This window comes from Aulonocara sp. 'chitande type north' Nkhata Bay, linkage group LG3 (assembly GCF_057382095.1).
Source record: "Aulonocara sp. 'chitande type north' Nkhata Bay isolate Kocher_YH1m ecotype deep benthic linkage group LG3, A_spYH_male_GT1.1, whole genome shotgun sequence".
NCBI lineage: Eukaryota > Metazoa > Chordata > Actinopteri > Cichliformes > Cichlidae > Aulonocara > Aulonocara sp. 'chitande type north' Nkhata Bay.
In genome coordinates, this window is record NC_141346.1 from 31,112,829 (window position 1) to 31,135,381 (window position 22,553).

At 37.6% G+C, this 22,553-nt stretch overlaps 2 protein-coding genes across 2 annotated transcripts; both read right to left on the reverse strand.

Moving 5' to 3' along the window:
- Positions 1-8,940: 8,940 nt before the first annotated feature.
- Positions 8,941-13,437, reverse strand: LOC147335119 (butyrophilin subfamily 2 member A2-like). Its single transcript, XM_086287456.1, has 6 exons — positions 13,308-13,437; positions 11,260-11,598; positions 10,776-10,989; positions 10,493-10,557; positions 10,202-10,315; positions 8,941-9,953 (listed from the first exon to the last, which is right to left on the reverse strand). Exons 1-6 carry the CDS (start codon positions 13,411-13,413, stop codon positions 9,535-9,537), a joined length of 1,257 nt encoding a protein of 418 aa, XP_086143582.1. The 5' UTR covers positions 13,414-13,437; the 3' UTR covers positions 8,941-9,534.
- Positions 13,438-15,519: 2,082 nt separating this feature from the next.
- On the reverse strand, positions 15,520-22,319 carry LOC147335120 (butyrophilin subfamily 1 member A1-like). Its single transcript, XM_086276213.1, has 6 exons — positions 22,065-22,319; positions 19,587-19,925; positions 19,049-19,262; positions 18,792-18,856; positions 17,342-17,458; positions 15,520-17,226 (listed from the first exon to the last, which is right to left on the reverse strand). Exons 1-6 carry the CDS (start codon positions 22,114-22,116, stop codon positions 16,727-16,729), a joined length of 1,287 nt encoding a protein of 428 aa, XP_086132339.1. The 5' UTR covers positions 22,117-22,319; the 3' UTR covers positions 15,520-16,726.
- Positions 22,320-22,553: the final 234 nt, after the last annotated feature.

Consider the following 22,553-nt stretch of genomic DNA (forward strand, 5'->3'; position numbering starts at 1 on the left):
ATCCCGGTGAGGTATCTGATCACCGTCATGGCGTAGGTGTTGATTGCCCAGATTTTGTTCTTCCTGTTTAGCTTACTCCTCAGGACTTGCTTTACTCTCTGAACATACTTGGTGGTTGCAGCTTTCCTAGAGGCCTATTCATGGTTTCAGTTTACCTGTAGGATTCTCAGGTACTTGTAGTTGTCCTCGATGTCTGCAATGTTGCCTTATGGTGGTGCAGTCCTCCCCAATTCTGACTACCGTCTTCATTACCATCTGACTACACTTCTCAAGTTCAAATGACAGTGTCTCTTTCACTCCTGGCATACAGCTTCCTGTCATCCATGTAGAGGAGGTGGGTGGAGATTGCTCCATTCTGGAGTCGGTATCCGTAGCCAGTCTTACGACCAGTCTGGTCTTGCAACTCCAAGCAACAGCTGTATCAAGAGCTGGTGTTTTGCCCCTTTGGTGTTCCTTCCAATTTCTTTCTGTGTTGAACATATTGAGTTATGTACCTGTTCTTAAAGCCCTGTATCACACACACATATATGTATATCCATCCATCCTTTTCTAATTATCCAACTCAGGGTCACATCTGCCACACGTGCACTGCATGTAGTTTTCTAATGTTTCACTTTGGGGATCTGGTCTTATATAGAGCGTATATCATGGAAGTCCTTTGAAGAGGAAGAAAAAAACCGAAAAAAGGAAGAAAATAAACAATTACCAGAACAAGCAGAATAAATTTTTGATCTGCTGAAAAATGTAGGATATTTAGATATAAAGCCGAATTTTAAAAAGCTGAATATTAAATCAAGAGGTCGATAATAAAATGCAGTTATCATATCCTACCACACGGTTGCGCTGTTTTTGAGTAAATAAGCCAAGCTTTAATTTCACGGAGCTTGAAATCTTAACAGCAATGCGTTATTATTGCTAACTTTTTTATTATTTCAATTATAGTCACATCTACAGTGCTTATTAAAACTTAAACAAACATAAACCATTGTGCAGCTTCACTGACCAAAAGGCCATAGACCTGCTGTAGATGCAGTGATGAGTGAGTTAACCTCTGTCAGTCATTCAAAGGTGCTGTCGATGGTTTCGAGAAAATACGATGGCTGTTTCCTGTTAATCGCACACAGTGAATCATTTTCAGCATGAAAAGTTACTCATAGGTTGGAACAAAACAGAGGGACACTGGATGAGGTAAAACATCAGTTTTACTGTAATAAGTGTTGTATGTTTAAAACAGCCTAATATCGTTTCAAAATAAAAATTTAAACATGAAACCATAATAATTTTCTCCTAAATCCTCTTCCTCTGATTGCAAATGTGAAACTGTTTAAAAATCCTATTAATCAGCGGTGCCACCTTTGTCGTTCGCTGGTTTCTGAGTTTTTACTTCACTCTGTCTCTCTCCCAATAACAATAAAATAATTTTTTTCTAATGGATGTGAAAATGTTTATGCAGTTTTTTTACAGTTCATGAACTCCGAGTATCTGCTGTCTGTGAAGTTACTCGTCTGTCTGACGCAATCAAATGCTGACATAAGTCTCTGCAAAACTTACTGTCACCTAACATTACAGTTCCTCTCCTTTGTCAGTGACTGAAGTGTATGCCTACATTTATATCTTTATAAGCATTGGCAGGCACTGACCCCATTTTTCAAAGACAAGGCTCGTCTTTTTGAATAGAGTCCAGAGCAGAGAAGAAATTTCTCCCTCTTATATGTTTTGTCTATGCCTATGGAAGCTTTTGATAAAGAAATGTCATCTATGAAACAAAATTTCCTTTTTTTGCTGTTGTTGTTTTTGATCAGTGGTGGAAACAAGCTTGTTATGTTGGTTCTGCGTCCTATGAAACATGTACAGTCTTGTAAGTTGAGCCCATTGACATTAAACTAGCAGTTACCACTAGTCTGGCATCGTCGCTGAACAGGGATTAAAAACTGGGACATGAGTCAAAGATAAAATGTTTGCTCGTTTAAATATGCTGGAAAAAAAACAGTTTCAACAGGATTTATTCATTTATTAAACAGCTTTGTCTTTTCATGACCAGTTAAGTCTCCAAGAAATTATAAACATAGACAGAAAGTCCAGCAGCAGAGATATTATAAGAGACAAACATGGACCAAAAACAAGCCTTAATAGAAAAGTTGACCTCTATAGGAGAACACAGCAGCAGCAAAGGTGGAAGTATAATGTGCTTTCTTTATTTCACATGATGTTAATGTGATGGATCGGTGTTCTTATTTGCATACGCTTAGATCAACAGATGCTTAAATATTTCCACAAAACTTTCATTTCAAAACCTCTGGGTTACAGATGAATGAAATCAATTTAGCACTGAAGCTTCCTTCAAACCACCATGGCTCCTGTAAGGAGGAAAGGAATGGTTTCATTTTGTCTCTTTTCCATTTATTTGTGCCAACCCCTGGAAAATTCTGGGGTAGATAAGGGCTGTGACTCTGTAATGGGATTTTTAAATTAAGTTTGGAAGAAAAAAAAAGTTGATTCATTTTTTTATACAAATGGAAAAGTCAACATACACTCAGTTTAAAGTGTCTGAAGGATAGGACATACAATATGCATACAACTAAAAGAAGCTTAAAATGAAAGGTGTTTTTGTCTTTCATATTTTTGTATTATTCCAATATCAGAATAATCAAAAGCAATAAAAATATTGAGACACAACTTCAAGTATGTTACTTTACACATTATACACATACAAATGAAAGATAAATTATTTGTAAAAGTGTAAGGTTTCCCATGAAACTGACTGATGTAGTATCCAAAAGAGAATGAAATTAAAAAAGAAACCTTTTCATGTGGGGAAAAAGCGCATTTTCATCTTTAGCTGCTCTTCCCAAGTTTTTTTTAGTAATCTGTCATTTTGCATGAGATTTGTTATGACTGGGAAACTCTTGAAATAATTTGACAAGCAAAAAACAAACAAACAAAAAAAATCATAAGATGAATCCATAAAGAAAATAAAGCATGTCACAGACCTGTTTCTTGCACTGAATCATTTCACATCTTGGGATCATAATTTTTCTCAGAAGTATTTTTATGTAGTGGCATTAATAATTTTATTAACTTTTGATACTACAATTACTATCATTATTATAACTACTACTGCTACTAAATCTAATACTATTATATTGATTTGTTATTGATGTCCCCGGACATCAGATGAATCTATCAGGGTACTGTAGTGCAGTTTAGACCTGTCAGCGAAGGTGTTGCTGCGCTGAGGCGCATGTGCACCACCTGCACCAGACCAGGACACACGCATGCTTTTTGAACAGGAAGATGTTTTCTTTCTTTTGAATCTGAAGGACTTCTGAATGACACAGCACGATTCTTTGCTGAAAAAACAGAAGTGTCACAGCTGTTTCTTTTTATCTGCGTGCCAGATGTTGGATTTTGTCCTGAAACGGCAGGTGTGGAATACCTGGTCTGTGTTAAGCTGATTGGATGGTTTCTGTTGGTTGAAGCCTCCGGTTTCAGGTGGCTGATGGTGTGGGGAGACTTTGCTGGGGGTGGGATAACAGGGTTTGGGGTGCTTTGTGATGATCCCGAGGGCTGGCTAGACTGTTGAACACAACTCATCTTATCTTTCTCAAGGCCTGATTTTTGTCTTCTCACTGTATGAACACAAAAAGTGAATAAAAAATCACTTGTTTGGCAATTTTTTCTTAAATCTTGACCATTCTATCGATCAGTGCAGACATACACACACACACAAATATAATTTAAATTAATATATTTAGACTGAGCATTAGATTAGGCAGGCCACAAATTCAGGCCAAATTAACTCAAAATCCAGGACCATCACCTGCTGTCACTGCCAGGCTACAACAAATGATCACTTATCTAATCAAATTGGTCAATCTTGTTTACAGCACATTTTTAAGCTCTTTTTTTTACCCTGCCTGCTTCTTCTGCAAGCCACTTTGCAACACACCACATCCCATTTCCTTATTCTAATACCTAAATTAATGTCAAATATGTTTGTGATAGTCCTGGCTAAACTACCACTACTGCTCTTAGTGTATGAATTATATATTTTCTCTGTTGTCTGCACTTTGCTGCATTTGTTTATTGTAAAGATTTTTAGTGTGAAGAGATTTTGATTGAGAACTTACTGTAGCTATACAGTCCTTGTAAAAATAAGAAAGTTAAATGTAAAAAGAGGTTTGATTTTGTGTCAAATTAGTCAGTACAAACTGCCTCACAACGATCTGGTGTATCCTGAGATGTCCACATTATTGCTACATTTAACATTCTTATAGAGTGAAAACACAAACCCAGTCCAGCAAATAACTAAAATAATCTCTGCAAACCTCCACCAGGTCAGCTCACAATGTCAGCAGTATTCACTTTAAGGTTGTAAGAAGGGCAGACATTATGTAGTAGTAGATGTTTGACAATATGTACTGATGTGTAACTAACCCGAGCTCATTATATAATATTACATGTCAGTATATTTGTCACTTAATGGGCAGTTCATTGTCTTTCTCTTGACAATATGTTCTTTAAAGATATAACATATATCTTTGTGTCCTTACAGTTTGAACGAAAAGCTGATGTGAAATGTAAAAGTGAGGTCAGAGGTCAATGTGATGTTTTCAATATCCTAATATCATTTCGTACATGTTGCCAATGCAAACTAAGGCAGTAGAAATTCAGGCAAATCAATTTCATGAAAGTTTAAGTTTTTTGACCTATATCAGTCTTTATATGTCCAAGGAATATTATTTTAAATCGCTTTCTGTACATTGGTAATAGACACCACACTCGTAAGAATTGTGGTTTCTAAATCACGCAGCTTTTTTGACCAATAAATCATTAAGTTGACCTTGAACACTTTGGTGGATGTTAGCTGAATTTGAATAGATTGTTAACATGACGCCTGCAAAGCTTAATCAGAATTCATTAGAAACTTTTCAAGCTACTATGTTTACAGACAGAAAGAAAAGCACACAAACATTACCAGAAACACAACCTCCTTGACGGAGATAATTGCAACAGATCTGTTTTGTTTTTTGTTTTTTTAATATTTACATTCTGATGGCCAAATAATCAGTTAAATAATTAATTTTAAAACACATTATTAAAAAAACAGACTTACCATAACGCTGACATTTCTTGACTAAAAAGGCAATGACTGCTGTTACAAAGATCGAAGGATGTCAGTGCAGGATCTCAGGCTTTCACCTGAAACTCAACATTTGAAGATTAGGATAATAAAATTTTGCAAAAATGACACAAACAGGTGACGTAACTTCCATCTTGTAAAATTTACATTAAAACAGAAGTGACATTAAAGAACACAGTAATTAGCAAATCTTACATTAAAATTAATTACATTTTAAACAGTTTTCATATACATGTACAGTTTGCAGTGTTTTTTTAGAAAAGCTAGATGGATGTAAACAATAGACAAAAATATGTGTTTTATGTAGTTCAGCTGATCCAGGTGTGTTAAAGCGCTGGTGTACCTGGTATGTACATTTCTGAGTTCCTGGTCTGGGTTATCTCCGGATGGTGGACTCTGCAGGTGACTCTGTGATCGAAAGAAGCACCTTTTAGTTTTATTCACATAGTTTTGTCCTGGAAAATTAAAGCTCTCTGTACACTGATGATAATTTAACAACACAATCCCACCCAACTGAGGTAAATGAACCACATAAAACCAGAACTAAGATCTGAAACTTTAAATATTAAAATAATATGAAACCTTTTTGTAGCAGTCTGCAGAGTCACTCTTCTTGTGATTGTGAGACACCCTGGAGATTCCTCACTTCTCCTTGGGTCTTCAGCACTAATTTCACTTCCTTGATTGTCAAGAAATGTAATCAGAGGCTCAGGGAACCAACACTTACTGTAGCCTCACACTGCAGAGTCAGTCCTCCTCCCACATCTGGAACAACTGAGAGTTTTGGCTCAGAAACAGCACCTGCAAAAGTAAGAATTTTTCAGGCTGTTGTCTGTGACCAACATCTCAGTTCAAATGTTCATAGAAAACTATGGGAAACGATTAGGAAACCTCATCTGAGCTTTACGAGAGAGATACATAACTATTAATTATTCACGTTGTGGTCTTTGAACTTTTCAACCAACATTTCAGGTCAAATGTTTATACAAAACATTACATTACACACGCTTTACGAATGATGTGGGTGAAAATGTCCACAAAGAAACAGTTTAGCATTTGTCTACAGACAGCTGGCTTTACTTATAACATTTACTTATTTATTTACTTATAAGTTATAGGGACAGAAATCTGTTGCTTCATTTTTCTGTTCTGATTTTTTGTTACATTCTTACTGGTTGTGCAGTTGGAGGACCACTGATGATGGTTCATACTCTCTCATAACTTCTTTAATTATAAACTATTCAATTTGAGCACAAAGGTTACCAAAAGACTGGATTCTTCATCTCAATGGTCTCACATCTGAATCAGTCAGAAAAGCTCATTTTTGATCAGTGACAGCGATAGTGAGGTGAACTGTCTGTATTGTTGCTTTTTGGCCCACACAGGATGATCTGCTCACCTGTGATTAACAGCATAAACAAATGTTAGTAGGGGTTAAACTAGATGTGGCAAATTTTGTCATGTTGGGCTTGTTCAATTCAATTCAATTTTATTTATATAGCGCCAAATCACAACAAAAGTCGCCTCAAGGCGCTTCATAGATACAGAGAAAAACCCAACAATCATATGACCCCCTATGAGCAAGCAGGCAAGCAAGCAAGGAAACTCCCTTTTAACAGGAAGAAACTTCCAGCAGAACCAGGCTCAGGGAGGGGCGGGGCCATCTGCTGCGACCGGTTGGGGTGAGAGAAGGAAGACAGGATAAAGACATGCTGTGGAAGAGAGACAGAGGTTAATAACAGATATGATTCAATGCAGAGAGGTCTGTTAATACATAGTGAGTGAGAAAGCTGACTGGAAAGGAAAAACTCAATGCATCATGGGAATCCCCCGGCAGCCTACGTCTATTGCAGCATAACTAAGGGAGGATTCAGGGTCACCTGGTCCAGCCCTAACTATATGCTTTAGCAAAAAGGAAAGTTTTAAGCCTAATCTTAAAAGTAGAGATAGTGTCTGTCTCCCGAATCCAAACTGGAAGCTGGTTCCACAGAAGAGGGGCCTGAAAACTGAAGGCTCTGCCTCCCATTCTACTTTTGAATACTCTAGGAACAACAAGTAGGCCTGCAGTTAACTGCTAAAATTTAGATAATACAGACTCAAAGCAGCAAACATGACAGCACATTAATGTTTTATTAGGTGTGACTCAGTAGGAACAAAAGACATGTATTTAATATATTTTAATTTAAGTGTTTAGAAAACAAACAAATCTATGCTGGTTCAAAGTGAACGGTTTTTTTAAGCTGCATTATTGTTACATTACGTTATTTACATTATTGTTACTTATTTCTGTGCTTTCAAAATGTATTGAAATGAAAATAACTGCAAATCACTGTACCCCTTATTCTAACCTAAGACAACACAAAATGTCAGATTAATAATCTCCGTGATCCAAAAGTCTGCTGTAAACACTCAGTTCTCTTTGTATGACGTCAAAGAAAAGGGATCTTCCTAACATGGTCAGGCACACAGCTGTGGCTGTGAGGAAAAGCCCCACCAGCCTGCCAATCAGAAGAAAATTGGCTAAAATTGATCAAGAAAAGCTAAAAATGAAGGAATATTTTTGAAGTGGGCATCATGCAAAACTACTGTAGGAGACTCCAAGAATCGAAACATGGAGGCTGAAATGAGTATAGTAGGTCTGTTTTAATGTTTTAACTAAAAAATAAAGGATGAAATTCAGCAAAGGGCCCATATTTAAGAAACCACTCTGCTATGGACACACTGCTGTGGAATTAATATCTTTCAAAAGTTCTAATTGCACTGCTTTGTAAAATATAATAGTTAAAAAAAATAACTGTAAGTAGTTCAAGTGGTGTAGAAAGTCGTGCAGAAATGCTGTAAAATACTTCCATACACGTACTAAGTAGATTTACTTCTATTTCATTACCATGAACTTGTGCAATTTTGTAAATCCTTTTTGTCCTTGTGAAACAAATTTCCTGAACTCTGTGCACAGCACGCGTCACAAGCTGAGCAGAAAAAAACATTTACAGTTAATTTTAAACTGTTTCAGCAGAAATGAGAGACGATTATGGGAAGACATCTGGAAAAAAACAAAAAACAGTTGCATTCGCTTTCCTTAAATTCTCACATCACCTGACACTTCCTATAAAACCCACAAATTTAACCTTTCACAGTAAATACCACAAAATCCTCAGTAGACTACAGAAAAAAATGTACCATGTAAAAAATTAAAAGATATAAAAATGATACCTTGTTTCTTTAAAAACTCACGTTAAACCTTTGCCATGGTTTTTAACAGAAACTTTTTTCAGTAACTCACCATCACACTTTGCTACTCTGTGTGCTTTGCATATGATGTCAAAGCTACTTAAATTTTTTAATCATTGTTTACTATTAACAAACAGCAATTGTACTTTAATTTAACATCAGCATCAACAACAACATCAACATTTAACATCAGCCTTACAACAGGCTTTCTAAAGGAGTTTTCCATACACAGAGGAAAAGCAGCAGCTTCTTCCAGAATTGCACGATTATCTCTGTAATCCAGTCACATTTAAGCCCAGATGATAGACCACTCCAAAACCTTCATTTGTTTTACTTACTTTTACTCTGCTGCAATGTGAGGAATATTTAGCCCATTTCTTTCTGAGGTTTTGGAAAAAGAAGAAAACTGAACTGGCTACAAATAGTTCATTTTTACCTTGAATCGTTTGATATGAATTCAAATATGACTGCATTAAGTGAATACTGAAGAAAACTTGCTTTAACCAGAATTAATCGACAGCTGTAGATTCACAAGAACAACTTTTATTGTTCTTAACATTACAGTTTGTTTTATAGGTGTGTGTGTTTATATCAGAATGTCACAAACAGTTACATGATACATGACGTGGTTTTCACTGTCACTGCTGTCCGTGTCGGAGTTTTACTTTGGCTGGAGCTCAGCCAGCCTCATACTCACATGCACAGCAATCCAGGTGAAAATAATGCAAATCGTGTGGTTGCAGCTGTTCCAAGAACAGTAACCAGCAAGTTAAAACAGCACTATTACATAATACAATAATTACAAAACTCAAAAAAGATTACAGCAAAGCTCTAATAAATACATATCCCAATATATTACACAAAATGAATGTGGATAAAGTTTGAATTGAGGTGCCTCTCTTATAAAACCGTATTACTACCTACGATGATAATCAAGAAAAGCAGATATTGGGTCAGCACATTAAAATGACAACTTTGACTGTATTTCAAAACAAAAACTATCAAATAAGTATTTAAAACGTTGGTATGTTTATAAAATGCAATGCTGTTCTATGAAACTCACTTGGATGGCGTCCTGAAATAAATGACAAATCAGTTTATACTTAGAGGTCAACTCCCACCTAACTGACAGTTTCATTTGTCTGATTATGAAACGTTCCTCATTTAGTTTCAGGACCGATCTCCATCAGCGGCTCTGAGTCTTCAGAGATGATGTTTCTGTGCTGAACACGTATACTGCCTCTAACAGACCGACGAGTGGACGAACGGCGAAGACGCTCATGCGGAATGGACAACACTGGAAGTGAACTGCTGTTATCACTGTTTCTTTTCATCTCGCCGCTGGTGTCCAGATGTGATGAATCTTCTTCTGTGGTCTGTGAGGAGCTGACAGATGTTGTCAAGGCCTCTGGTCTGGGGTTGTCGTTGTTGTGATGAGACTTTGGAGAGGGCGGGATCGTGGGATTTGAGATGCTTGATGAGGATTTGGAGTCATTTGTACAGTCCCTTGTCTGGATGACCGGACTCTGCCTTTCATCATTCGTACCATGATTATCGAGACTCCGTTTTTGTCTTCTCACTGTATGAACACAAAAAAACAAAAATAATTAGCATCTGTTTCATTCCTGACATTTCATTGTTCTTATTACACACACAAACTGTTATGACAAAGCCAACCTAAATTCAGGCTAAAATCCAGGTGCTTCTTACCATATGTATATTTTTTCCTTTTATTTTTTATTATTTGTTTTGCTTTTCCTTCACTTGTTTGATGATTCATTGAACTGAATTAGCAGTTTTAAAAATAACGCCTAGAAACTGACTTACCAGGGCAGCTGTGTTTCTTCACTAAATGCACAATACATGAACAGATGACAGTGGCTGTTAAGGTGGTTAAAACTGTAATTACAATGGTTACAATGAAGGATCCCTGGTATCCATCTGTAATGACAAAAAAAGAGATTGAACCTGAAAAAGCATTTCGATAAAAGAGGAGGAACCTGCATAATTTCATAGCTGCTTTATCAGCACATTTTACTCAATAAATGTTGTGTGTCTGAATAGCTAATGGATAGTGAAGCATAGACACAGCTAATCCAGGTGTTTGATTAAAGCTACCTGGCAGGTAAATCTCTGAGTCTCTCGTCTGATGTATCTCCAGCTGGTGGACCCTGCAGGTGACCCTGGGACCAAAACACACACATTTACATCTTATTCAAAATGTGCACCAGTGGGGTTAGCGTGAGAAGGCATCTGTTGAAAGATGCAATTACACACTAATCAATGTATATTTACAAGTACAACTTTTTTTGAAATAAACAAACTAAATGATCAAGATAAAAATTCTCCAACACATCATTCAGAATATAAACTTGTGGTAAGTTTTAATTTGATATTAAACCTGTTGGTAGCAGTCTGCAGGGACACTCTTCCTTTGACCGTGAAGCATCGTGAAGACTCTTCATCTCTCTTTGGGTCTTCGGCACTGATCTCATTTCCCTGATTGTCAAGAAATGTAATCTTAGGCTCAGGGAACCAGCACTTAGCTTCACATTGCAGAGTCAGTCCACCTCCAACACCAGGAACAACTGAGAGTTTCGGCTCAGAAACGGCACCTGCAAAAATATTAAATATTCACATTGTAGCCTTTGCACTTTCCAACCAGATAGATAGATAGATAGATAGATAGATAGATAGATAGATAGATAGATAGATAGATAGATAGATAGATAGATAGATAGATAGATAGATAGATAGATAGATAGATAGATAGATAGATAGATAGATAGATAGATAGATAGATAGATAGATAGATAGACAGATAGACAGATAGATAGATATCATTAAAGAGATTAAATGCAGCTCTGATCTTTGAGTGGACGTACCTACAAACAGCTCCAGAGTTGTGATTACTTTTTTCTTCTTCCTGATAATCGCACAGTGGTATTTTCCACTGTCGCTTATCTGCAGGTTGGATATCACCATTGACAGGTTTCCGTTGTGAAGTTCGTGCCTGATGAGGTTTGTTCGGTACCGAAACACTGGATTCTTCATCTCAAAGGTTTCACACCCATCTCGGTACAGGAAGGCAATATCTGGAAGTGAACTCTCCTTAGTCCATTCCACTGTTGGGACGTCTCCACTTGGGGTGATGTTGCAGGGCAGGAGGACAGTTTCACCTGCAAAGGCCACGATCTTTGGTACGACAATCGCTGAGGGTTTTCCTGTGGATAATAGAAATAACAAAACACGGAGGAACTAATTACTGTGTTTATTCAAAGAACTGAGTCTACTAAAAAAAATGTTTGTGTGTGTGCAGCAGCAACCTCATTATTGCTTTATGCTTTAAAACTTGCTCAGAAATCATTCATACAAATATCAGGTTTCATCACAAGTGTTTATTCTCACGATACAATATAGTCCAACAAATCTGAAGTTTTCTTCTGTTTGTGTAAACTGAGACTCTAAAATACGCACAGACTGTGTTGTAGGTCAGTGATGAGCCTTATGTGTAATTTCATTTATATATTTGTAATAGCTAACCTCTTCACCACAGATTACCCAAGCAGGAGTCTCTGTGGCTGAAAAACGAGGCCAGCGCAGAAATGCAGCCTACTGTCGCTATTGTGGCAAATTAATGCTGGTTACAAAAGTGTGTCAGTCCCCACAGACTGCACATTTACATGCCCAACATTACCATATAAGAAAAGCATGTTTTCAGCCTGTATATAGCGAGAAATTACAACAGCTAAAGGTGCTTTAGAGTGTAAGAAACTGGGAGCTGGTTCCACAGAAGGGCGGTCTGAAAGCTGAAGGCGCTGCCTCCTCATTCTGTTTTAAATATCAGACGAACCACATGTCTGAGAGCGATGTTAATCTGTTAGTGTTATGTGGTGTCTTTAAGATAAGGTGTCTGTTTTGTCTGAAATAAGGAGGAGACAGTTGCAGTCTCTGTGGATAGTTTATCCCTGCATAACGTCAAACGAAAAATCAGACAAAATGTCATAATAATTTTTCCAGCAGGAGACTCACAGTTCCAGGCAGGTAAAACGTCATGCACAAATACACTGAAACATTTCTGTGTACGTGCAAGTAGTAAATTTACTTCAATTTTTGTTTTGTTGCCTTTTTTATAGCATGCGCAACAAAGGAAATCCTGTCATGTGAGGCAGATTCTTTAACTTCCTGCATAACGTGAGTCAAATAAATGCAGAACAAACATTTGTAGGAAACTGCAATAAAACTGAGGGACAGTTATAAAGAAAACACATTAAAAACACATTTTTAGCACAAAACCACACTATTACTCTCTGCTGCAACCGTGACAGCAAAATCACCGATAAACGTACACAAAAAGTACTCTGAAAAATGTTTTACTGTACGGGTGTCACACATTGCGCACATTGATGTCACAGTAAATCGCTTTATTTTGGAAACTGTGGTCATTTGCTGTTTGCACACAAACATCAGCAGCAGTGTGATTTCCCTGCTGACTGCAGTCGGTGCTCTACAACAGAAATGATCCAAAAATAACCTTTGGAAGTGAGTGAACTTCAACTTGAAATGAGAATTGAGGAACTGGGTATCAATTTAGTCGAGTCATGTCGGTCAAAATGAACTTCCCCTAAACGTAGAAATGAACTGCAACATTCAGATTGTGAGAAACATTTGATAATATCGCTCAGCGTTTCAAGTTTAAACACAGAGAAGCTCTGTAAATGACTGACACACAGATTTTGAGCTTGTTTCCTCAAAATGTAAACAAATAGTCTCCACGTGCCGAACATCCTGCTTTTATCGTCAGAACTTCGATACAGAATAATACAGAAACTTTAGCAAAGGCATTAAAGGTAGACAGATACGCACTTTTACAGCGACTCTGTGTTAACATTTGTAAAGTGACTCGCTGAAAACACAAATCCATAAATCTCACCTGTACAACAAGATGAGGACAGGACAGCGGCGAGCAGGAGCAGGCGGACAAACCACAGCGACCTGTTCAAACAGGCATCAAAACAAACTTTGTTGACTTCGTCCATGGTTCCTCTTCAGAGAGCAGGTCGACACAGACGAAGTGGAACAGTTTCGACTGTTGTAGTTCAAGTCGCAAAAAGAGAAGAAGGCGGGATCAGAGCCATAATTTCATCATGCTGTCTGATAATTTTACACATTTATAGCGCTTAGTAGATCAACAATCAAAGTACTTCCTCTTATACAGGTAGGTTTCCTTTCATCATCTATTATAAGCTCATTAATAATCATTCATTTGAAAGTAGCTTTGTAATGCTGGATGCTATAGCGCTTTTCTACTATACCTGACCACTCGGAGGCTTTATATAGAACAATATGACTCATTCATCCATTCACACAGTCATACACGCAACTTTTTTAACACCTAAGTGCTTTCGGTATTTCTGTCTGCTTTCTGTTTAAACGCTGGTTCATCTCTTGATTTTGGAGCCTTATAACACTTGAATGATTTATAGGTCAGTGTTAAGGTCAGAGTTTCTTATAGTTTGCACATCTCTTGTTGACCAGCGTGCTGCGACTACAGGAGATGTCCACATTTTAACTGGCTTATGAACATGATACATTTTTTATTATTCCAGAAAACAATTGTTGAGTCAATCTCATTAACATTATACCAGTGCAGCTGTTCTGCTATCAGCAGCTTGAACTTATAGTGTGAGGCTTTAATTGAACTCACGGGCAAAGCCCTGTGCAAACCATGATTCTGACTCGAGGTAAATCACTGCTATAAAACAATACAGTGAAACTGAAATAAGAAACAACACAGACACTGAAACGCTGAGAAGTGTGACACCACTTTTCTCTCTCACACATTTCTTTGTCAGCTAATTAAACAGATGCAGTAAATGTTGACAAATGATTTCTTAAAATTATTGTATTCATGATTAAAGTATTGTTGTGTGAAACAACTAAAACAAGGTTGGTTGGCACACAGAGAATGAACGGCCAGATTTAAATAATATAAGCAGTTAATTCACAACAGAAAGGGTTAATATTTCAACCAAATAACATTTTGTATCATGTTAGTGAGTGTGAGTGTGAGCACTCTCTCTTCCACTTGGTGTCAGCCTGACATCTACTGACAATATTGGCTTAGTGTCCAAAATGCCCACTGCAGTCCAGCTTTAATGTCCTCTGAGGAGTTTTTGATGGGCGGTCATAGAAAGAGAGATTCTATTGTTACCTCATTACTCCTGCCTTTAGAATAATAGGCAGTGGTAATAAGGTGCCATAAATTCATTTTCTGACATGATGCTAAGCTCAACTTAAAAAATTTTTTTGAAGTGCCGTAAGTTCATTTTCTACATAATCTACATAATAGTTATTTCCTGGAGAGGACTGAGCATATAAGACTGTGAGTCAGACCAAATCTCACCCTTTTCTTATCCATGTCATACTAAATAACTTCAGTGGGCTCATTGTTTTGTCCCTCAAAGACAGCTGTCAGGACTGAGTATGAAAATCTGAGAATGAGGTTTGCAGTAAAACTTTACGTTAGAGATTCCTGTTTATTTTTCCTTAAGTTCTGTAGTTTCCAGCACTCCTACAGCACCGGTCTGTCTCGTACAGTGTCCTCCTTGCTCCTGAGACTGTGCTGGGAGATGCAGAAAACCTTCTTAGAATGGAGTGTAATAATGTGCCATCCTGGAGGAGCTGAACTACCTTTCTAACCTTTGCAGGGTCCAGGTACACTAGCAGTAGTGAGGCTGACCTTAGCTGAATGTGAAACAGTCAGAAAAGATGAAGAGGGAAAAATATCAGCAGCCTCCACCTGAAAAACATTCCTGTTTTCCAGTTGACTCTGATTAACGAACAAAGATTCAAGTTCAAGGTTCTTTATTTGTCACATGCATAGTTATCATAGTTATACAAGTATAACACACAGTGAAATGTAGCCTGACACGCTGATATATATATATATATATATATATATATATATATATATATATATATATATATATATATATATATATATATATAGATATAGATAGATATATATAGATATAGATATATACATAGATATATATATATATATATCTATATATATATAGTGATCAAGTGTTTGATCCTATTAAAATGATTTAAAATCCTATAAATATAATAAAACTTCAAACTTTTCGATCTTTGTTCCACAGCCAGCAAAGCTTTTAATAATATACTGCTCATAGACAGGAAGCACTCTGATTTTATTTAGTCTCCTTTTCATGCACAAAGACTGCAGAATGATCCATTTGTTTAACAAATGTAATTTTTATACTAGGAAACTGTACAAAACCCCACCAGTCAAATCTCTGTAGTCAAACACAAATGCAAAATAACATCATTTATAAACATCACATTAAAGAGAAAAGTGCGAAACAATAAGAATTTAATTCCCAGCAACAAAGTCCCAAGAGTTAAAAGTAAACACTTAAAGCATCTGTGCTTTCCATCAAAGTGATGGAAAAGCGGTAAGGCTGCAGTAACAGAGGCTCTGAATATAAATCACACTTTCATATTATTGTAGGGTCTTTACAATATAAAGCACCTTGAGTCAATCTGTTGTTGTGATTTGACACTATATAAATATAAAATTAATTGCTTTGAACTGAGACATTCACTGTGGCTCAAGTAAAAATATATATATATAGTGGTAGTGGTAAAATGCTATTCATCTTAAATGTTTACATTTCCTATGGCAGTGTTTGATTTTATTTGTTCATAAAGTATGAACAAACTGTATGGAAATGGGGATAAATCACTGATTTGTGTGTGAAACACACATACACACAACAGATTTGTGTCTACATGCTGTTAATAAATTTGTAAATGAGGGTCAATCTGACCCATAAACTGCGACTTGCAGGAATAGTGGTGGTCAACAAGCACTTAATGCAACAGGTGTAACTGAGAAAATACTTTTAAAAAATAAAGGTCTGTGGAAGTTAAGACTATCAAAACAAGTGTTTATAACAAGGTTATTTCCCCAACTTATTGCAAGTTTCTGTTTTATAAATAGACTGCACTAAAACTTTTCTTGTGTAAAGTCTACTACTTGTGTAGTAGGTATTAAAATATAGATAACTCAAGATCAACTCAAGCTGCAAATGTTTAGAGTAATCTCCTCTGATCTTAGCTGCTCAAAGCTGATGATTCAGCCGGCTTTAGAGGCTCAGTGGGAAGACTTTTGTACCCGTACATTACTTTTCCTTTTTTCGTTTTCAAACCATCCAAACTCCAATCTAACTGACAGCTTTTACTAAGATTCAATCCCTAACCTGAGATGTTTTGTTTCATTTATACAAATATAAAAGCTGTCTGATCACATTTGGTTATCCCTCTTTATCCAATCAGCGGATTGTCATCTTCTGATAAATCTGCCAGGACACCGTAGGGGTTGTTGGAAATGCCTGAGAGAGTATTCCTGCGTGGAGACTTTGCAATGACATTACGAGGCCGTTTCTCAGACAGACTCGTCGAACGGGGAAGAGGTTTGTCTTTTGAATCTGGAGGAGGATTGAATGACGCAGCATCATTAGTTATTGAGACAGCAGAACTGCTGCCGTGACTGCTTCTTCTCATCTGTGGGCTGCGTGCCGGATTTTGTCCTGAAGCGACAGGACTGTTGTTGTTGGTTGAGGATGCTGGCTTAAGGAGCTTGCTGTGGTAGGAAGACTTTGGTGGGGGTGGGATGTCACGCTTTGAGGTGCCTGGTGAGGATCTAGGGTTATTTGTAGACTGGCTGGACTGTTGTGCTGGACTCTGCCTGGATTTGAGGTCTTTCAGCTCTTTAGTTAATCGCTTGATCTCATCTTTCTCCAAGCTCGATTTTTGTCCTCCCACTGGAGGAACACAAAAACATATACAGTTAGCACTTTCTCCACACAAAGACAAAAGTTAGTGAATGAAATAATACTTCGTAATAGTTAAACATAGAGCCGAAAAAAACTGACTTACCAGACAAGTAACCTCTCTTGACTAAAAAGAGCACAAGAGCACAGATTAGTGTGCACACTATGACGGTCGCCACCACAGCAATTGCGACGATTCGAGTGGAGGATTTCATGCATTCATCTGAAATGATTTTTTAAAGGAGATCAAGCATGAACAATGGGATAAATTAAAAATCATAGTTTGTTTTCTAAGCTGCTTTTAACTGAAATGTTACCACTAAGGTTTACATATCAACACATAGTAATATAAATATAAAAATATGACCTAGTCTTTACCAAGTTTGACAATAATTTCATTACAAAACGTGTCTTTATTTATTTAACAAAAATAAGACAAAATGCAAAAGCAGTCTGTGGGAAACCAAAGTATGCTCTTAATGCCTTCATAGGGATTAAGAGGGTAAGTAGCCAACTGCTCCTGATCAAACGCACTTGATTAATTGATTGTGAGCAATAAAAGTTTGCAGGTCTGGCGCATTCAAGTGTGTGCTAACACAATGCAACAACTCTGCCACGAGTAGACATCCCAGCAAATTCACCCCAAGGTCAGACCAATGCGCAAAAAAAAAAAGGACTCCAGCAATGAACTTATAGAGGCAACTGTTGTTGATCATTAATCTGGGATAGATTAAAAGGCCATTTGCAAATAAACTTAAGTCCTAATTCGACAGCGCAAGAGATTATTGACAAATGGGAAAAGTTCAGGACAGCTGCCAGTCTAACAGGAGTAAATGTCCCTGCAAATTCACCCCAAGGTTCAGATGGTATAATTTGGGTAATGCAATGGGATAATGGTCCCCGACACAGCAGCAGATCTACAACAGAATCACTGAAAAAGAAAAATTGTTGCAATGGCCCGGTCTAAGTCCACAAACCCAACTGACTCAAATGCAGTGGTGGGACTGTAAGACAGCTCTGGATATACAACTGACACAACATAGTGAAGGAGAGTGGACCAAAACTCCCCCACAACAGTGTCAGACACTGATAAAGTTATACGAAGAGCAATTACACCAAGTTAGTGTTCTAAATGTGGTTTATAAGCTACTGATTCAAGGACTGTACGTTGTTTCACGCTGCTTATGAATCCTAATTTCTGTTAACATGTCATGTTGCTGTTTTATCTCTGGTTGTATTTAAATACTTTTAGAAATATTAAAATAAATAATTAGAGATTGTTTATGTGTAGTCCGTATACATGAGGCCACAGCAGTAATGCAATGTTAGAAGATATATTAACAATTTATACATGTTTGTTTCTTAACCTCCAAAATATAGTTAAGATTGATGGTTATTTACTGAGATTCAATAAGTAATAGTCTAAATATAAATTATTTATTCATCGTGCTATATTCTTTGTCTCACTGAACAGCTGGATGGATTATAAAGCATATGCATTAATAATAATGTTTGTAATGCAGCTGATGCAGGTGTTTGTTAAAGCTCTGGTGTACCTGGTATGTAAATCGTTGACTCCCTGGTTGTGTTTATCTCACGCTGGTGGACTCTGCAGGTGACCCTGTGATCAAAAGACACATATTTAAGCTTTATTCCTTTGTTTTTCAAGAAAAATAAGAGTGTGTGCACATGAAAAATCTTCTGAAAAACATATCCCACTTAGCCTAACTAACTAACGCAGATTAAGCCATTCTCAGAGATCTTTTAGAATATAAATTAAATTCAGGCTTGAAAATTAAAATTGAATTGAAACCTTTTGGTAGCAGTCTGTAGAGTCACTCTTCTTGTGACTGTGAGGCACCACTGGGATTCGTCATTTCTCTTTGGGTCTTCAGCACTAATCTTATTTCCCTTTTTATCAAGAAATGTAATCAGAGGCTCAGGGAACCAACACTTAGCCTCACACTGCAGAGTCAGTCCTCCTCCCTCATCTGGAACAACTGAGAGTTTCGGCTCAGAAACAGCACCTGCAAAAGTAAGAATTATTCAGGTTGTTGTCTGTGACCAAAATTTCAGTTCAAATGTTATTAGAAAACTGTGGGAAACTATTAGAAAATCTCATCTGAGCTTTAAGAGAGAGATACATGACTAAAGAATCTGCATTTGAACCCAAAAGAGTATTTGTCACAAATGAAAATGCCCTCTGTTACTGCCGCTTAGAATAAAGAATGAAATCTGTAAGATGAACTTCTCAGGGTGTTTAGAGAAACCTAAACATGTGCAGATCTCCAAAGTGAAGAAAGGGACTTTGAGGGGGATTACATGCAGCTCTAAACTTTGAGTGGACGTACCTACAAACAGCTCCAGTATTGCAATGACAGTTTCCTTGTTCTTTCGAATCGCACACCGGTATTTTCCACTGTCGCTTGGCTGCACGTTGGATATCACCAATGACAGGTTTCCGTTGTGAAGTTCATCCCTGATGAGGTTTGTTCTGTACCGAAAGACTGGATTCTTCATCTCAAAGATCTCGAATCCATCTCGGTACAGGAAGGCAAATGCGGACAGATCATCCTTACTCCACTCAACTGTTGGTACATCGTGACTCGCAGCGGTGCTGCAGGGCAGGAGGACAGTTTCACCTGCAGAGGCTACGATCTTTGGTACATTGTTTGCTGAGGCCGCTGTTCCTGTGAAGAGAAAAAGGTATAAAACATGGAGTAGGTCATTACTGAGTTTTAAAAAGAGTTATCCTAACACCTTTTATCTGTGTAGCAACAATATAATATCGTTACTCATCACACAAACCTTTTTATTCAATTTAAAGCATGTACATTTATAGGGCGCAGCTTCTTATTAGTAACCCAGAGAATAACATATTAGTCATACATAAGAGGCATGTGTATGTATGAGTAATACCTGTGGCTTCAGACGCCACTGAACACTTAGTTTAAGGCAGTTTCTCTGCTTGGCTCTGTTTGATGTTGGAGAAAACTGATTAAAATAGATAAAGACGCTGCAAATAAGGGATATTTTGTGTGGAAAGGTGCTAAAAGACTTCAATAACCAAACCATGAAGATAAAACTCAGAATAGTAAACCCTCTTTAACTTTTTTAACTAAAAGAGGACTACAAATCTGCTAGCACCGCCCCCTACACATAAGAAAGATAAGGGACCACCAATCTGCTCTAAACGCATATCTATATTAGAAAGAAAGGATGTGGAAATGACCTTTCAAGGGTTAATTTTTTTTTCTCTGGTTTGTAAATCGTTAAAGCGATGTATAGTCACGCACATGTGCAGTGAGAATGCGAAAAGTACATTTACGTCTGTTCGATGTCGACTACTTCTGCACTTTTGTCCTTGTGAAACTGCTGAACTCTCTGGAGTTTCACATGTCTGTCTGCACAGCACGATCACAAGCTGAGCAGAGACAAACATTTACAGCTACCTTCAACTTCTTCAACAGAACTGGGAGACGATTACGGGATGCAACATGAGTAATATGACAGTAATATGAGGTGTGTTTACCAAACATGCCACTGATATACTCTAAACGTCCTGTGAACTTGACCCTGAAATCTAAAGGATAAAACTCAGGCAGTGTTTCAGCAACAAACATATGTTGAGCTTTGGTAGATCACGACTTTAACTGTTAGTCAACATTCAGAGCAAACACAGTCTAACTGCCCTGCACACGCCCATAAAAACCAGAGCAGTCACATTCCTACAGTACAAGAGAGTACAATGTTTTTCCATATTGTTATGGTGTCATTGTCCTTATAAACTAATCTGTATTTAATCATATATTGAGTTTATGTTCTTATTATATTTGTTCAATCTGCTATTAAAACAATGTTACTTTCTAATCTCTGCGAATAATAAAGACTTTACTATCTTATCTTTTCTTATCTTAATCGGTTTCACACTTGGCAGCAAGAATTGCAAACAAGCGTTTGGGATTCATATCCGATTAACATGCTGTGACACGACCAGCTGTTCATGCTGGGAACCCCTGCAGTCTGACGGGATTAAAACAAAACGCCAAACAAAGGTGGGCCGCAATTCCCCCACGGCGAAGTGAAACTCTCCCTGCCAGTCATCGAAAGCTAAACACTTCCTGTTTTTACCTTTTGATCCTTTTGACAAATGCAAACATCTGCTCACTGAAGTCGACGCTAACACATAATAGACGACACAAGATCACACTCGTGTTAGCAGCATTAACACAGAACCAGCAGGGACAGTCCTTTAAAGCCCGACTTCACAGTCGTAACTTTTACACACAGGCCTGTGAGATCGTTATCTCTGTTTCTCAGATATACCGACTTCTCTTTTCGAAACATAGCGCCGTAATCTCGCAATTATGGGATGTTTTATGTTCTTATAAGTCGTGTCTTTTTTTCTCAGACTAATTAGGAGATGGGTTTTTTCCGCCCTTACCTTTTCGCCCCTTCTTTACACTCTTTTTGTTGCGCTTCTGTAATGTTACATTGTCACTCCTCAATAATAACCTATACTTTGCCTGCATTTTTGGAGAAGTACATCGACTTACACATTAACAAATCATTTTTTACTTTGTTCGGTAATTCCATCTAATGGCAGCTTTACGTGAATCAACTGAAGTACGAAGAAACCTTTAAAACCTGACTATTCAGACAACTTCTGCTTCCTGAACGGGCTCGTTTTGACCCTGCAGCTGCTGCACGGAGATCGTCCCCGGCAGCTTTTATAACAAATATATTAATGCCTGGTTTGGAAACTGGAGCGTGGAAAAGCCATCTACACCCGAAACACTCTTGTACGCTCGCCTTTATCCAAATCCTACCTGTGCAAGAAGAGTGTGCGGCGACGAGCAGCAGGAGCACAGAGATACTCATGGATGAAACATAGAAAAAGTGACCCGCTGGTTTCACTGGATTGTAAAAAAGGAGGTAAAAAAGAAAAAAAAAAAGGTCCCAAACTTTCTTAAAGTCTTTCGTACGTCCTCTCCAGGGAAGAGCCTGAAGCAAAATGACGAACTACAGTTTGGCAAAACAGGAAGTAGGAGGGTCGGTAAGAATTTTACCATACGTTTTTAAATTGTATTTATTTATTTCTTACTGAGTTTGGGAGATCTGAATCACTGAACTCCTTTGGAGATATTTAGAAAGGCTTGAAATAAAATACAAATTTAACTCGAAACTCAACTGACTTCGTCTGCCTCTAATCAGCTGACTGAAGGAGGCGGGCCCAAGGCTCGCGGGCTGCGGCTCCTTCAGTACCGTGCAAAAGTCTCGAGCCACTCCTCATTTCTTTATATTTTGTTAGGAAAGTG

Excerpts from the sequence above, each read along its gene's own strand:
- LOC147335119 (XM_086287456.1), bottom strand. The coding sequence starts at position 13,413 with ATGGACGAAGTCAACAAAGTTTGTTTTGATGCCTGTTTGAACAGGTCG. Across the intron at positions 10,316-10,492 it reads CTCAGAGATTTACCTGCCAG|ATGGATACCAGGGATCCTTC; the intron begins GTAGCTTTAATC and ends TTGTCATTACAG. Across the intron at positions 9,954-10,201 it reads GAAGAAACACAGCTGCCCTG|TGAGAAGACAAAAACGGAGT; the intron begins GTAAGTCAGTTT and ends GTGTTCATACAG.
- LOC147335120 (XM_086276213.1), bottom strand. The coding sequence starts at position 22,116 with ATGAGTATCTCTGTGCTCCTGCTGCTCGTCGCCGCACACTCTTCTTGC. Across the intron at positions 19,263-19,586 it reads AATACTGGAGCTGTTTGTAG|GTGCTGTTTCTGAGCCGAAA; the intron begins GTACGTCCACTC and ends TTACTTTTGCAG. Across the intron at positions 17,227-17,341 it reads CAAGAGAGGTTACTTGTCTG|TGGGAGGACAAAAATCGAGC; the intron begins GTAAGTCAGTTT and ends GTGTTCCTCCAG.